General features: G+C 38.0%; 1 protein-coding gene across 2 annotated transcripts in view; it reads right to left on the bottom strand.

Annotated features, from left to right (window-relative positions):
- Cfap299 (cilia and flagella associated protein 299) overlaps window positions 1–17,850 on the bottom strand; it is a 527,989-nt gene that overhangs the window by 340,004 nt on the left and 170,135 nt on the right. For both annotated transcript variants that reach the window (XM_042257672.2, XM_006975367.4), the window contains exon 3: window positions 1,024–1,114. In XM_042257672.2, the coding sequence (XP_042113606.1) occupies window positions 1,024–1,114 (91 nt within the window). The remainder of the gene's footprint in view (window positions 1–1,023; window positions 1,115–17,850) is intronic.

Genomic DNA, 17,850 nt, shown 5'->3' with positions numbered 1-17,850 from the left:
CAAAGAAGGGATGGTCTTGGAGTCAGAAGACCTCTTTAATTAGCTACTTACTTAAATAATTGTCAAGTTAATTATTTAGTGTTTGGTTATACTTTAAGTTGGCCAGAAATAAGCACATATATTTATGGGTACAAGATGTTATTTGGATACATGTTTACAATGTAGAATTGTTCAAGTCAAGCATATCAATCATCTCAAATACTGTATCTTCTCTCAAAACAACTCAGTGCAAACATAAAAAACCAAATGGATGGTCACACATTTTTTTTTCTCATGGTCAATAAGCATGACAATATTATGGTTTTCAAACAAGTGATTACCCAGCTAAGATTAAAAATTATATACTTAGGATATCAAGTAAAAATTAAGGAGCTCTTCTAGAGAAAAATTCATAGGTATATAATATAGATCATTAGAAGCAATGATGTCAGAATATAGAGCTGTAAGACAGATCGCAAAAGTGTCTTTCAGGCCACCCTCGAAAGCAACACAGAACAAAGTGTGGAAGTCAATGGGTTATGGAACTTAGAGATAATAGTTAGGTAGGACTGAAAAGAAGCAGGACTATTTAACCTAAGATTAGCACAAGTGGGAAATAACAGCCAGTCTGACAAATACATTCATTTTCCCTACTAAAAACGTTTAGAATCTTATCTTTTTTCACCATTTTCCCACTTTCATAAACATAAATGATTATTAAGAATTTATACCTATTACTATAATATATAAATATAGTCATATGTTATACTCAGGGGATATCACATAACAGTTGTTATTTTGTGGGTGTGGAGTGCACATGTGCTGTGGCAATGTGCAGATCAGAGGACAATCCCATCTAGTCAGCTCTCCCTGGACACTATGTGGGTCCTTGTGATCTAACCCAGCAGCAAGCCCCTTTGACCTCTAAGCCGTCTCTCGTGCCTGTACATAAACTGCTTTTTATGGAAGATATTACAGGCTGTATCATCCATGTGAACCATGTATTTGAAAATACATTGGAATTTTGGGGTAAAATGTACTCACGCTCACTTTCCCATTGCGATTATCTTCTTCTCTCATGGCCAGGGCCTTCAGAAAATTATCCTGCAGTTCCTTACCAGCACTTGTTAGGGCCCTATAAAAACACATTACAACAATCAGACTATAATGCCATAATATCTCAGATAAAAAATATTATTGAAACATTCTGTGGTCAAAAATTGTGCTTCTTTAGTCTGTATGACAATATAGTTATAACATGGAAACCAAATACACAAAATCATTATAATCAGGTTTAAAATTTTATTTTATATGGCTGTAGAGCTTTTATTTCCAAATACTTGAAATCGGGTTTATAAATAATACAAGCATCCATATCACTCCTCAAGCCACATAAAAGTTATTTCATCTCTGTGTCTATCTTTTCTCTTTATCTCTCCAAGAACAATGTTTATACTCCTCACTTAAAATGCCCATAATTTAGGTATTGTTTATTGATTGGTTTAAGGCAATAAAATCAGTAGGACAAAGCATTAATTTCTCTCCACCAGTAGATATTCTCAATGTAAGAAAGAAAAGTCATTTGGGGTATCTTTGTCAGATAAAAAAAATTAAAAATCCAGAGAAATAAATTTTAATAAAAATGTATAAGAAAGATCATTGAATAGAGTACTCCAGCTAGATATCATATGCTGCCAAGTAAAACCCCCAAAACCAAGACTAGATTATATGTCTTTTTAGGCATGTCCAAAGGGGTCAACATAGACATCCCAATCATTACAGGCCAATGCTATTTTTTTATCCTCCATAACTTGACAGTAAGACCTGTTGCTGAAGACACCACATTCTCGTGACATAGAACACTGAGAAGTCTGGCTGGTACTTAACTGAAAACTTTACCTTTCCTGGATAACAAATACTACTGGAGGAGAAAAGCAAACATCAATCTCACAAACTAAGATCGCAGTGAGCTACAATAATGGCCTGCCTGCAAGATACATGCCCAAAGTGTAACAGTGGTACAGATAGCATGGGGCAAGCAACAGCTTTTTAACTGGATGTAAACCCTCCTGCATGAGATCCAAACTTGACACTGTTTGTAAGGTCAAAAGCTTGAGACGAGACAGGTCATGAGCCTCGGGGGAAAACCTACAGAACATAGCCTAACATAAAGGAACATCACATACAAAGACAACAAACGGCATGCTGCTGGACCCATTGGGTAGTGCACCACTCAAGCCCTCATCACAAATACAGTAGACTGGAGACACACAAATGGAAAAACATGTAGAAAGACTCGAGTGCTCAGTCTAAACGTAAAAGTCTAGATCACACCCCTACCCTCAAAGCTCAGTGAACTATAGAGAAAAGGGGTACGAAGACTGTCAAAGAAGACTGTCAAAGCCAGAGGAGAGGTGGTGAGTAACTTCAAGGAAACAGTGCTTTCCAGACACAGTGCACCTACAAACTCACAGAGGCCGACAGAATGCACAAGACCTGCACAAGCATAAGCCAGACGAAAACCTCAGCATGAAGGAGGACAAATAGGCACAAAGACCCACCTCTAGACAAGAAGCTATTCACAACTGATAAGTTCTAAGAGAGGGGGAAGTTAGTTTTCTTCATTGTAGTGATACCTTGGCATATCAACCACATTCTAGGGCAGGTCCTATGACTACACAAATTTGACTCCATGTTTTTTTTGTGGTTGTTTGTTGAAGAAAGAAAAAGAATAGGAAGTTGGATAGGTAGAAATATGAAGGAGGATGTGAGAAGAATTTGGTGAGGAGAAAAAAATATGATCAAAAATATTGTATAAAAGTATCAAATAAATAAAACATGAAAGAAAGAAAGAAAGAAAGAAAGAAAGAAAGAAAGAAAGGAAGGAAGGAAGGAAGGAAGGAAGGAAGGAAGGAAGGAAGGAAGGAAGGAAGGAAGGAAGGAAGGAAGGAAGGAAGGAAGAAAGAAAGAAAGAAAGAAAGAAAGAAAGAAAGAAAGAAAGAAAGAAAGAAAGAAAGAAAGAAAGAAAGAGAGGAAGATTACTAAAGCTAGAAAGATAGTTTAGCTGTTGAAAAGTCACCTGCTTTTCTTTCAGAGGTCCCGGGTTTAATTCCAAGCCCTACCTGGTGACTCACATTCATTTGTAAATCCAGTTCCAGGATAATCTTATGCCTTCTTCTGGCCTCCATAGGCACTAGGCACTCACATGGTGCACAGACATAGATGTAGCCAAAACACCCATACACAAACATTAAAATATATTGTTAAAGTTTAATAAAGATTATTGCAGCAACATTGAACCAAATAGTGAAAAGTGAGTTGCATAGTGTTTTGTGAAAAACTAATCCTGTCTTTACATGGCAATTTTCTATGTATTCAACCAACATTTTTATTGTTTTCCTATTTTGAATCAGGAGCTTTATCAGGGCACAAAGATCAGTAAGTCACAGTTCTTGCTCCCAGCTTGCCTAAGTCGCCTAGAGGTAAACAGATAGGTAAACACAGTAGTGATAACTATCAGTAGAAATACAGACAGAGTATCAGCAGTTCATGAGAAAATAGGCTATCTTATCAAAGAAGAGTATTTACATAAAAAAGTAGCTATGCTTAAACTGGATGCTGGAAGGCAAGCCTGTTAGTCATTGTAGAGATAGCAAGGGAGAAAAGTACTCATAACTGCAAAGGAATAAAGTAATACAGGTATAAGGTTGTAATGCAACTTCAAGTAATGTCAAGGCAGTCAGAAAGTAAATGCAAAAAAAGGGAGAAAAAACACATAAAATGAATAGGTGATAACATTTTTGTTGACTTTACTGATATTGAGGTTGTCCTAAAACTTGTTATAATCACCAAGGTGTAATATCATTCAGAGGGGGTTTCTGTGCTCCAAGATTGCTTCATAAAAGTGTTAAGCCACACAAATTTCACACAAGGAAAAAAGATGGTCAAATTTGTGTTTTAGAAAGAATATTCAACACCTTTCAGAAATGTAGGTTTAAAAAAAAAAACACTAGAGGAATTCACAAGGGGGATGTTTCAGAGTTTCCACCAGAGATGAGAAATTCTGGAGGTAAAGCAGTGGTGAGGGAAGGCAGTGAAGCAGGGAATGACAGATCTGTGGATTTAATAGATAAAATGGGACCCATGAGGTTAATCAACAGGTAAAGGCACTTGCAGCCAAGCCTGGTGTCCCAAGTTCAATTTCCAGGACCTACAAAGTGGAGGAAAAAACAACTCCCCAAAACTGTCTTCTGACCTACACATTTCAATGGCAACACACACACACACACACACACACACACACACACACACACACACACACACACACAATGAATGCCAAAACAGACAAAAGGGGTGAAAAGATTGCAAACACCAGAGGATTAGGTCATTTGCTGTGAGATTCTGTATCCTAGTGATGTCAGAAGAAACCATACACCCATACAGCCTCACCAACATGGCTGTCCAAACATGATTTGAACAAGGACAAATGTGAAAGAAAAAAATTAACCACAGTGTACTAGAGTTTTCCTGCCTTGCCCATGGTCAGGACAAATCTCTGTCACACTAGTCCCACAGTCGCTCAGACCCAACTAAGTAAACACAGAGACTTATATTGCTTACAAACTGTATGGCCGTGGTAGGCTTCTTACTAACTGTTCTTATAGCTTAAATTAATCCATTTCCATAAATATATACCTTGCCACGTGGCTTGTGGCCTACCGGCATCTTCACATGCTGCTTGTCATGGGGGCGGCTGGCAGTCTCAATTCTCCTCTCTGTTAATCCTGCCTATACTTCCTGCCTGGCCACTGGCCAATCAGTGTTTGATTTATCGACCAATCAGAGCAATTTGACATACAGACCATCCCACAGAACCACAGTGTACTGGAAATTGTCTGTAAAGTTTTAACAGAGTTAGTCTTGCAAAGTTATCAGTCATGACTGACCAGGTTCTATTAGAGAAACAAGTCAGCCCAATCATAGTAGGAACAATTATAAGAAAACTTTTCTAATACCATAACAAACTCAGTTTTGTTTTTGAATCTGTAATGACAGTCCTCTTCTAATAAGTGGCATTTTTAATTTAACTTATCGGTTTGTAACTATTACTCATAAACAAAATACATAAATGATAAAAAGCAAGATTATCTAGTTAAGTAACTCCATACTGATTGGGCTAATAAATCCACCAGCTATATAATATATAACTGTCTCATTTTCCCCATGTGCTGACAAGCAATATGGCCATGAGTGCTAACTGTTAATTCACTACGTGAGAGTTCTTACTCATTTGAAAGACAAGGTATTTTATGATTGGTTGGGAGACCAAACTAAACTTTAACCTCATATTTAATATTTTCAAGATTTCCCAGGAAAGTATTGCTGAAAAGGTTAATTCATTTTTCACATCCAGTAGCTAAATATCTTAAGCGGATGCATGAGATAATCAAATTAAACTGAAATATTACATGGGTTAGCAGTCTTTAATTTATACTCCTTTCCCAGGTAATTCCGGCCACCATGTTTGTCTAACTTTGGGTTCCACAGTGGGATAAGTAATCTCTAGGCCCCTTCCTACTACACAACTTGTGAGAACAGTCATACAGTATTAGCAAGCAGAATTGATGCATATGATACATAGGGAAAATAAGAGTCTATAGTTACAAAGCTATAAACAGAAGAGAAAGCAAAAAGCCATTCCATAGTAAATGGTTGCTATCCCATCCTGAAGTCTGAGAACCTGCAGCTCCTCATCAAGAACAGGAAAGTAGTACAGAGCGTGAGATGAGGAGATCCTATGATTTTAACACACAATACTCTTAAATGACTAGGTTTCTCTAACAGTCAGTGACCTGAGAAACTCTGGTTAAATAAATATTACAAAAGAATTCACTTCCTCAAGAAGAAGTGGGTCTGTTACAAAACCTTAGGGTGAATTTTATAAAGGCAAATACCTCATCTCTGTTTACACGCCACTGCACGGGCAAATGGGCTAAAAGTTATATGCGAATGAGTTAATTTTTACCAACCATGTTTAATCATTAGCTAAAGGCATTTATATAATCTGGCATGAATGACAACAAACATATTTTTAATCCTCAACAACCAGGCTACTGGTTATACAGTATAAGTATGTTGTTTACATATCATATCATAGATACATGATTAACACTTGAAGAGAAAGAATAAATAACAAAAGGAAAGAACATGAAAAACTGGAGAAACTTAGTTTGGAGAGTTAATTGCTTAAGAGTTCACTCAAATAGTTTCAGCAAGTTTGGCTTATTTATTAGCTGTCCTAAGATTTCAAATATAAAATTTGGAATGTTATAAGCATTCTTAGATTAACCATTAAGTTGTATTTCTATACAAATGTCCTGATAACTATTAAATCAAATCTGGTGTCCAATCTATTAGAATAGGAATAGCTTTTAGCTGTTGAGTATTCTTGCAAACACTTTTATTCTCAAATCAAAGCTTAAAGAAAATATACTTTTTTTTCCCATCAGATGAAGTGAGACTCGATGAGGTTGAGGAACTTGGCTGTCATCTGTTGGAGTCCAACTTTAAATCTGCAGCTCATTGACTAAGTATTGCCCTGGTAGACTGTAGTTCACATTCTCCTACATAATAAAAACCAAAAGAATTCACTGGAAGAAGCCAGTTATATTTCAAGGGAGAAGGCCGGAGATATAATGTAAGAGCATTGACCTTGGGGCCTACATGGAAACTTAGTCAACCACAATAATCATGCTAGTCTAACTGGGATTGCAACTGACTACTTTGTCCAGAGGTGGGTTGACATATTTTAATTGTTGCTGTTGTTTGTTTTGCCAGTGAACTATGACAAAGGCTACACTTCATATTTCTAACTGGATAACACTTACTTAAATATATAATCCAAACTTTCTATAGTTTAATTCCTCAAAATTTAATAGAGAGTAATTTTTAAAATAATAGATGAATAAAAGTATGTTGTAAAATACTCATTGATACCATTTTTTAAAGAAAGCAAAATTAGGACTAGAGAGGTGAACTAGTGGGTAAGGGCACTTGCTTTACAAGCATAAAGTCTAAGGTTAGATTCCAAGACCCACTTGAAAAGCTGGATCTTTCATGCCTGTAACCCCAGGACTTTTTTTCTTGTTATTATGCCATAAAAATATAATATTACAACTAAAATTATATAATAGTCACACTGTGCTGAGTTCTACAAGTAATCTAGAGATGCATATGTTATATGCAAATATCACAGCAGTGTGGAGTTTGCATTGTCTCAGCAGTAAACTGAGGATGGACATTAAGAAAGAAAAAAAGAGAGGGACATCAACAAGTTTATGAGGGTACATGAGGCATGGTTAAAATACAGAAAGGAGACCTTACTATTCCCATACTAAAAGTGATAAGAAGTTGGAGTGATATGATCAGCATATAGCCTTAGCTGTTTACCTATAGAGCTGTAGATGGTTAGAGGAACATGGCCGCCAACAGTCATACAATCACATTCCGTCTTCTCTTGTCTTCCTATTGAAGAGGCAGTGCTCAGTCATCTGCCTACAGAGCTAAGACATTTCCTCTTGATTCACCATTCATCTCTTCATGCATTGTATACCATGGACATGTTCTGGTTTTGTATCTTTGCCTGCCCTCAGCCACAGTCTAGAAGGACTTTTCTCCCATATCCCGTAAAAGGAGCCACTTATTTTAGCAAACAGAGACCACCATGGAAAATTACAACCGAATGCAATAGAGAGATGGGGATCCAGGCCCCCAATAGAAAAATCTACACAACAGCTCCTGCATCCGTGGCTAGGAAGCACTGTGGAAGGAGTGGAAAGACTGTAATGGGCAGAATACCGGGAGCATGGCTGTGACACAGGATCTCCCGGAAATGGCTGCTAAACAACACCGGGAAAACAGCAGCGTCAACGGACATGTTACCGTGGAAGGGGAAATTCTTGTCAGGTCCCACACCTAGACAAAGAACTACAGGCAACGAACAGGCACTGGGAGAAGGAGAGTTAGCCTCTTCCAAGGATGAGCCTTTAGTGGTTGCCCAGTGTAGTGCGGTCAGCCCTAAAACCACCCATAGGCACACAAACAACAAAAACTACCCAGCGCGTTGTACTTGTATTTGTTTGCTTTTTGTGCATACACCTACATACAAATATAGGTATTTATGTAACAATAATAGTCAAGGACAAAGAGCCTACCAACTTGAGAGTAGGGGGCACATGGAGGGGGCTTAGGGGAGGGTAGCTCCGAGGGACTGGAGAGAGGAAAGGGAAGGAGAAAGGAGTATGATTCTATTTGAATTAAAAGCATATTAAAAAAATAAAACAACACTATACTATACTCCAAAATCTTGACTCTAGCAAACAGTTCCCTTCTTTTCACCCATCTTTATTTTTCTGCACATATGACTCCGGGAAAACTGAGTGCCTTATGCTCTTATTGAGTTTGCAATAACTATTAATTGCGTGAGCTACAACTACAAGATATATTAGAAAATCAAGTATCAATTCACTGTACCAGAATCATTAGAGAAGAAATACTAACATAGTCAGAATGCTGGGAAATCTTTGCATTTAAATGTTTATTTTTACATTTTTATAGTTGCTGTGGCCATTGTTTTTATTTGTTTTCTTGGAAGGGAAAGCAAAACTGGTTCAATTTGCAAAATATTGTGACTTTCCCTCCTCTTAATTTGAGAGAGGTAAATAGATGGATTTGATATTCTGCTTCATTAAATTCTAATAATAAACTGCTCAGTCCAAGTTTACATTTGGGGCGGGGGAGTTGTTTGTTTTTCGAGACAGGGTTTCTCTGTGTAGCTTTGGAGCCTGTCCTGGAACTCACTCTGTAGACCAGGCTAGCCTAGAACTCAGAGATCTGCCTGCCTCTGCCTCCCGAGTGCTGGGATTAAATGTGTGTGCCACCACCACTAGACCCAAGTTTACATTTTACATAAGCTTAAAAATAACTTGAAAGAAATGCTTCTATACCTTCAAAAGTATAGGATTATTGTCAGCAGACAAATGCTACTACCACAGTCCTTGGAGTTTGAGTAAAATTAATTCACACACACACAAAAAAATGCTTACAATTCAATTTTTAGAAGATTTTTAGGGGCACTCTTTTATTACTTTGGGCTTTTATATCAGGGTCTTGAGAGAGAAATTTGGTTTGGCTCCTAGCACACACATGATGGTACATACACTACTCCAGTTCCAGGGGATCCGAATTCTGTGGACATACACATAGTACATGTACACACGTATACACACACACACACAAACACACACACACAGAGAGAGGGGGGGGCAAAACACTCATGCATAAAATAAATATAAAGATAGGTCATGGGTGCTGGGGAAAGCTCCTATTATTCTGATAACAAAACAGCAATAAAATGACTCCTAATGGCATTCTACTACACCCATATTTCAGAGCATTTCTCCGCTCTTATCACAGAAGCTTCTTGCAGTAGATGACAATTAACACAGAGCCCCACAAATGGACAATGTGCAAAGTGTGAGAGAATTTGGAGCAATCAGCCCTAAATGGGATGCCTTAATCAAACCCCTCCCCTCAAGGCTGAGGGATCTATGTAGAAGAGGAAGAATGGCTGTAAGAGCCAGAAGTGACTCCAAAGAAACAGCGACTTCCAGACAGGACAGTGCTGACACAACTATGAACTCACATAGACTGTGATACCACATACATGTCCTGCCCAGTTCAAACCAGACAAAACCCCAACAAGGACAAGGGGAACTGAACACAAAGTCCCACTCTTAACCAAAAAGCAATTTGTGGTTGACACCTGACAGGGAAGCGAAAATCACTTTTCTCTAAAGGAGTGACACTGGGTGTGTGAACCACACTTCGGCGCAGACCCTGTGCCCACGAATAGCTGGCCAGCCAAACAGACACCATGTATCCTGTGTATTTTCTGTTTGATTTTCTTTGGGACTCTTTGTCTGTTCTTTTCTTTGTGTTCGTTTTTTTTTTTTTTTAGAGAAGGAGAGAGAGAGAGAGAGAGAGAGAGAGAGAGAGAGAGATAAATTGTGTGGGTAGGGGTAGGCATGTTGGGAATGTCTAGGAAGAGTTGGAGAGGAAGAATATGATCAAGAAAAAATAAATGACGGGAAACCTTTAAAAATTAAAAAAAAATGTATTTTTTCACAAATAGGACTGTTTATTTGTCACTATTAGAACTCTAGATTTTAAACAGATTCTTGGACTGGTGGTTCATATCCATCACTTGTTCAACTTCAGCACATGCTTCATCACCAGCAATTTTTCCAGACTACCACCTTCACTCTGGAGCTCCACGAGTGTTCCCGATTCAAACTTGAGTTTCTTCAGCATTTTTATTTTTCTGATGAAGACATCATAAAGAGGATAAATGGACTGGCAAACCTTTTCTATGTCTTTCCCAATGCTGTCTGGAATCAGCTTACTAGCCATCTCCTTCAAGTCATTAGTATAATTAAGATAATGTTCTTTGGGAGTTAGAGAAGAACTTTTACAATATGGACTGTGATCCCCACCTAGCTTCCAGAGGTCTATTTTATACCCTAGAAGTTTTCAGATTCATTTATTGGTAATAAATAAAAATATCAAATTTCCACTGGGAGGAAGAATACCTCTGCTTTCCCTATGTCTTTTAGGATGGGGTGATCAAATGAATTCGGCAACTACTGACATCTCAGAGAAATACTTCAAGGAGTATTTCTGTAAGAAGCACACATGGACACAAGGAGTGTTAAGATGCACACTAGATGGCTGTTTCTCTTCACTTTTCATGTCAAGGAAACCCACTGGGAGTCCTAAGATCCATGGACCTTTAAACCAGTCTAACTTCACTCCTCTCAGATATCAACTTTGCTTTCCTTTGAGACAGAGGGGTCGACATCTGTGTGAAAAAAGTCTTGGTTCATCTTCCTTTTTGTCCATTTGGTGAATTTCCTCTAGTTAATTCTTAAAAATGAGAGGTTAAGACGTTCCCACAATTTAAAGTGGAAAACTGTTGCTTGCAGTTAAAAGTAGTCTTTGCCTGAAAATGTGCTTAGTTTTGGTTCAAAACATATTAAAACATTATTTTTAAATTTTCTTTAGAACTTTACTTTCATTATCTGCTGAGGAGCAATTATGTCCTGATTCAAATATACTCTCTGACCTTCTGGGTGTATTTACACCATGAAAGCTCAGGTTCAAGAAAGCAACTTCCAGTCTGGCATGACTGTCTCCAGGCTATCTGAGGAAGTCCATCCTATTACCCCCACAGAACACTAAAATTGGTCCAGTGTGTGCCTCAAGCAAATGATGCGAGCTAATGGTTGTCTTGAGGTTCAACATCTTCATGTCGTCTGTCTAGTCCCTTCTGAGTGTGCTTCTTGAATATTTACAGTGGCTACATGTGGAGGTAGGGAATCTGAAATGGTGGGATTCCAGTAGGCAGTTCATCACCAGAAAAGAGCAAGCGAGAATCCATCATTGCATCTGTCTACAACTGCAGGGGTGACAGGGGCTGTCATACATCAGAAGTGAGGTGCCTGACTACATGCATGGGGAAAGGAATGACCGAAAACAAGAAAGATTGGAATCTGGGGAGAAAGACACAAAGAAATTATTACAAAGGGTTGTTGCATTTTGAACAGATATGACACATATAGGTGGATAAAGCTATCCCCAGAAGTCATAGGACATTAAATGAAAAACTCCTTACCAGTACAAAACAAAAAGGAGGAACAGATACAGGAAAAGACAGAGACGGAAACACCCTGACACGCCACATAATCTTCAGCAAAGTCGCATGTTGGACCTTCGGCCAAAGACAGATCACAAAAAATAGGCGCTCCTAGAAAAAGGCTAACTAAACATTCCACTATACCTGGCCACTAGACACTGAAACCAGAAGATGTGGCCTCCCTGGAAATGCTCTGTGGGTTTCAATCTGAAGGGCTGTGTTGTACTCGCTATGTGAGATGCCCCCTCATGATGACCACAGACCCCTTTCCCTAGTATCAAAATCCTGAAGTTCACAGATACCAATGGAGCAACTCAATGGTTTACTGCAAATACAATCTCAAAATAAAACTGCCAATGTTTCCAAAGAGAATGAGCTTACTGAAAACAGTGTCAGCTTTTTTTTTTTTCCAGATCTTTTTGCCTTAGAGTAGATCCTGCAATGAATGGTCAGGAGATGGTGTCTTAAAGCCTTTCAGCCAAAAAAAAAAAAAAAAAAAAAAAAAAAAGGTCTTTTCTTTACAGTTACTATCTGAGACAGCTTTTCACTACTGGAACAAAACATCTAAGATAATTAACTGAAAAGGAGGTCAGGCGAGTTTTGGCTTCAGGTTTCAGAAGATGCCTCTTCTAGTTGGATGGCTCTACAGATGCTTCTTGTACTTGGATGGCTCCATTGATGCATCTTACAGTTGGCTGGCTCTGGTGATCTCTATAATGGCTCCACTTTGTCTCCATCTTAGGTAGATGTCTCTACTGATGCCTCCTATCATTGGATGGATGACTCCACTAATGTTTCTCGTAGTTGGTTGGCTCCATTGGCCTGTGGTAATACCATATGTGATGATTGGGATCACATGGCAGGCATAACTTTACCTCATGGTGGCCAGGATGTACAGAAGAAACAGAAAAAGAGGTGTTTCAATATTTACTTCAAAGAAATACTCAAATGACCTAATTTGCTCTCACTCTGGCATTTCTCCACCACTGCTTTAAGCTGAAGAGGACTCCACTGTTAAAAAGACCATCACTTTCATTACTGATAATTGATTTGGTTAGTTCTAGTTATTTGCTATTATAAACACTGACTGCTTTAAATAAATAAGCAGTGTTTAGGTTTGTGATTGATGAACCATGATAAGGCCATGATACCTGTCGTGAAGAGTATCCTTCCCTCTCCACATCCTTGAATCCAATAATGTTCCACAATGGAATACAGGAAAAAATACTGGCCATGTTTTCTTTTGGCACACATACATAACAAAAGTAGCCATATTGAACTTTCCATACTATGATATATATGGAAGCCAAATAGAAAAGCTCAGGTGAGGGAGTTGTCATTTGGAAAGAGAGAGGCTGCTAGTCAGAGTAGCTAGTCACCCATAATGTCAATGGGAGGACCATTTTTGAAGTGGACTTCTAGCCACAGCTACCTCAGGACAATGGGAGGTCATATTTTATTTCTTTTTTTTCTTTTTTGTTTTTTCCATATTTTATTTCAATCTACTTCTAATTTTATACACAGCCCTATCGATCACAATTAGCTATTCCTTCACAAATACTTTGTAACTACTGTAATAGATCAATGTTAGTTATATATACTCTTATCTTCCCATTATGTATTTTCTCAATTAAAGAGCTTTTAGAAATGTGTGATCCTTTAAAATAAATAATTGGATTAGGGAGTCATTTTAAAGCATTTTTTTTTTTTTTAGTTAGTCTTCTTGACACCGTTAGCACACCCTCAGTTAAAAACTTTACTATAAAATTTTGGCTGGCCGGGCGGTGGTGGCGCACGCCTTTAATCCCAGCCCTCGGGAGGCAGAGCCAGGTGGATCTCTGTGAGTTCGAGGCCAGCCTGGACTACCAAGTGAGTTCCAGGAAAGGCGCAAAGCTACACAGAGAAACCCTGTCTTGAAAAACCAAAAAAAAAAAAAAAAAAAAAAATTGGTCATAGCCTATATAATCTAATATTCAGGAGATGCTGTTTGCAAGAACCTTAATGCCACATATTTTATTGTTTAGTAAAATGAACAAGTAACTGTAAAAACTGCAGTACTGTATGAGATTAGAAACTCCAAAGTATAAGTGATCTAAAGAGTGTTATTTTTGTTTGTACACTTCAGCTGAACAGTTTCCATGGTTATTAGGGTTTTGCCTTACACTAAAAGCCCACACCTGATCAAATATTAGCATGAATCTTTGAAATACTGAACAGAGCTATGAGCAGCAGAGCTCATTCTCCTTAGCCAGCATTAAAAAACAAAAAAGTTTAAAAACTATATTGTTAATCAGCTTTCTACTAAAGCCAATATTTCCAGAAAAAAGAAAAGCAATGTAATTGAGAGGCATTCCTTGTGTGTTGAAGGCACAATCCATAGTAAATAAAAGGGTAAATTTTGTTTTTTTATATTTCATATTCGGGAATTTATGTGTCTGTAAGAATGTATTTGTGTTTGGTCATATCTTTAAAGATTTGGTATTTTTTATACACTTAGTATCCCCCCAAATAATATGGAAAGTTAGGGGGAAATGTGAATATTAATATAGGGAGAGGAAAGATGGAAAAGAAGCAGAATTGGGGTCAAGCTGTGACATCATTTCAAATGCTGATGTCAGGAGCAAATTAATGGAATCCATTGTTAAACCCAGTCAAAGGAGACAGAGATTTGACCAGTGTTTCAAACTGTGTACATTATTCCCATCAAATCAGCCAAACATACATAAATAATGGTATATTAAATATGGGAAAGAGGAATTAGAGTTATATATGATGGTTCAGGATTCGGCAAATTCAACCAAAGTACAAAGGGGATTCTGAACATAATACAAACCAACATATATGATATATGAATGAATGCCTGCTGGATCTAATATCATTGTGGTGCTTTATTGATCATCTAATATGCAGCATATTCTTAGTACAGATTAGAGATCAGTAATAGATTTTGGACTACAGCATTAAACAATTATAGCAATGGGCTGACTGGAGCAGTACCATGTGATAATTAACTAATACCAGAATTTTAATTTCTATAATTATATATGATAATTATAATCAGAGCTCACAGATAAGTTATAATATAAAGACTTGTAAATTATCTAGTGATCTGATAAATTATTTTTAATTGAGACTGTAAGAAGTCCACTAAAAATAATTTAATTCCACATTCATGCTCCAGAAAGTACACAGTATATACTAGCATGTTAAAGGTTCTGAAAAACATTTACAAAATGTCTTAACTTTATCTAAACTGTTCTTTAGAATTTTGATTATAGAATTGCTTTTTATAATTTCACACAATATCTATTAACATATGTGTGACAAGCATACTTCTAGAGACACCACCATGAAAATTGTAATAGTTTAATTAATATGGTCCTCTCTTGTGCTCTTCACCAAGTCCTGGGGAAGCAATCTCTATATGTCTGGAAACCATTTGTTCCCTCAGTTCCTACCACTAATCTAAATTCAAACCCCAAGCATCCTTTATGTTAAATTCCAGCAGCCTTTTCACTTGTGTCTCCCATTCTACCTCTTGAGTAGTTTTCCTCAATGAAGCAGGAGCCCGCTAAGTATGAAATGTGTGTGTGTGTGTGTGTGTGTGTGTGTGTGTGTGTGTGTGTGTGTGTGTGTGTGTGTGTGTGTTTGTACCTGTGTGACTGTGACTGTGTGGAGGTGGTGTGTTGTTTAATCCTCTTTAAAAGTGTGTTTCCTGTAGTACTCAGAATAAAATATAAAACTATAAACCAGTGCTACCAGATTCTGACTACAAACAGTTTCAAAATCTGTAGTAACTTCCTACCACTGCCCCCCCCAAAAGCAGTTTTCTTGGCAGAAATGGTGTTCAGAATGCTTTTCCACCCCTTAGTTTTCTCCTCCTTTTTCCTCCACCTTCTTCTATTCTCTTTCCCCTCTCTCTTTCTCCCTAGATCCTGTTTGTCTATAATTACTGCTTGACTGCTCTGCCCTCAGAGAACCCTTGGTAGCCACCATTCTTCTCTGGGTTGAGCAGTGCACCACTGGACAAGTCCAAAGGAAAAAGTGAACATTGGCACAGACTAAGGCTCGACGCTTTGCCATAGAAGGTAGTAATGCTGGGTGGCAAACGAATCCGGTGAAGCACCAGATTCCTGCCTGGTGTTCACAGACTCACAGTGGAGAGAGAGGAGGGGGAAGACCCTCCATAGCCTGACTGTGATGAGAGAAGCATCAGGGTCCCCTAAGACCTGACCTTCCCATGTCGGGCAGGTTGCAGAATCAGCAACGAAGACAGATAGTTTAGAAGCTGGCTCATGCTTTGCAGATGCACTTTCTGACTCCACTTATGCATATGGCATCTGTCCTGGAGTTCCCATTTGTCCTTGGTGATGACTCAGCAGCAGTCAAGAACCTTGATAACAGGCAAACAACCTGGAATTCCCCTCTCATGGCACTACTGTTCCCATGAGCTCCAACAGGGTCTTTTTATTTTTTTCCTTATCTACTTATTTTTTGTGTTTATTAAGTATCTATGATCCTAAGTTAACATTGGTGAAAGCAGGAAAGCAAGATTTTTATTTTGCTTAACACAATGAATATTTTGCACACACAATGAATAGTAGGGCATTTTAATATGTATCAGAAAACATAATGAATTTTATATGAAGATCTTATTATGTCAGTTACTGTGACGTGCATTAAAGGTAGAAATGTGATATCATGTTCATCCTGTCTGGAGAGACTCATATGCACATTGTGGAACACAGAACACTAAAAGAATTATGAAAGAAAAATTTCCAAAATGTCTGTGAGGTACACTTATTTCCAAGTATGCCTACAGAAAATGGAGTCTAACACCACACCAGAATAACTCCAGGTTCTTTAGCTAACATGTAATGCTAACATATTTACAATTTTGATTGAAGTAACCCATCTGTTGCTTTGAAGAAATGTTTCATCCTTATATTGGTCAGAATTACCAACCACAATGAAGCAATGTGGAAGCAAAGAATTCAAATAAAATTAACCATGTTTATATGAATTACATATAAACAGAGAAATCACATTGCTGTAATGCTGAGAGAGAGAGAAAGAGAGAGAAACTACATGTATAAATTTTTCACAATTTAGCTGTACTATCACTGAAATATTTATTTTCTGTTAATATTATGTCTAAATCACATGGGATCATATGTCCAACATATTTCTTGGAAAAGGCAGAATACATTACAAAATGTCTTTGTGGAAATAAATTTCTCTTTAGTAGCAAGGTTTTAATTTGACTACGACGGAGATCAGAGCAAAGATGAATCATCTGCTTCCTTGCCCTGCTGTGTGGTTGGAAGCTCTGATGATTATCAAAGGGGTAGATGACGTTCAGCACAAGTTGAAAGGCCTTCGTAGATCATTCCCGGCTACTCATTCCAAAGGTTTATTGTAACCCACAAGGAAACTTACTTGGTGCCAATGTGGCGAATGGCATCTCTTCATTGTTCCAATATTTTAATTCAACAGTACAATATTGACTTCAAGTCTTGAAAACGGATCTGATATACAGAGGAAAGTCATGCTTGGTCCTTCCTGCGTGAATAAGAAGTTTCTCTAGCTTGCTGGTTGAATAGGTGCCACTTAGCCTGGTGTTTAACCATTAACTCTGTCTTCCCACCTCTGCACACAGGGTTTCAGGCTAACATTGCTTCCCATGAACATAGACTTGGGAATCTACATTTGTATTTGAAGGTCACAGTTACCTACAATGCTCACCATTGTTTTATGGGTTTCTTATTTTTTGTTTTGTTTTTTTGTTGTTGCTTTTTTGCTACTGGAAAGAACTGTGTAATTATTGTTTGAACTAATTATATTTTCGGGGTCTGCGTATGTGTGGGTCTGTGTGTCTGTATGTGTGTGTGTGTGTGTGTGTGTGTGTGTGAGAGAGAGAGAGAGAGAGAGAGAGAGAGAGAGAGAGAGAGAGAGAGAGAGAGAGAGCGAGCACATACTGATGAGTGAGTGGGGTGAATGCAAGCCATAGCACCCTGTGTAGAGGGCAGAGGACAACTGACTCACTGGAGTTGGTTCTCTCCTTCCACCTTTCTGTGGGAACCAGGGAACAAACTCAGAAAAAGCTTCAGAAAAACAGT

The sequence above is a fragment of the Peromyscus maniculatus genome, chromosome 10 (genome assembly GCF_049852395.1).
Source record: "Peromyscus maniculatus bairdii isolate BWxNUB_F1_BW_parent chromosome 10, HU_Pman_BW_mat_3.1, whole genome shotgun sequence".
Taxonomy (NCBI): Eukaryota; Metazoa; Chordata; class Mammalia; order Rodentia; family Cricetidae; genus Peromyscus; species Peromyscus maniculatus.
The sequence above is the reverse complement of the archived record's forward strand: the minus strand, read 5'-3'. Positions and strand labels throughout refer to the sequence as shown.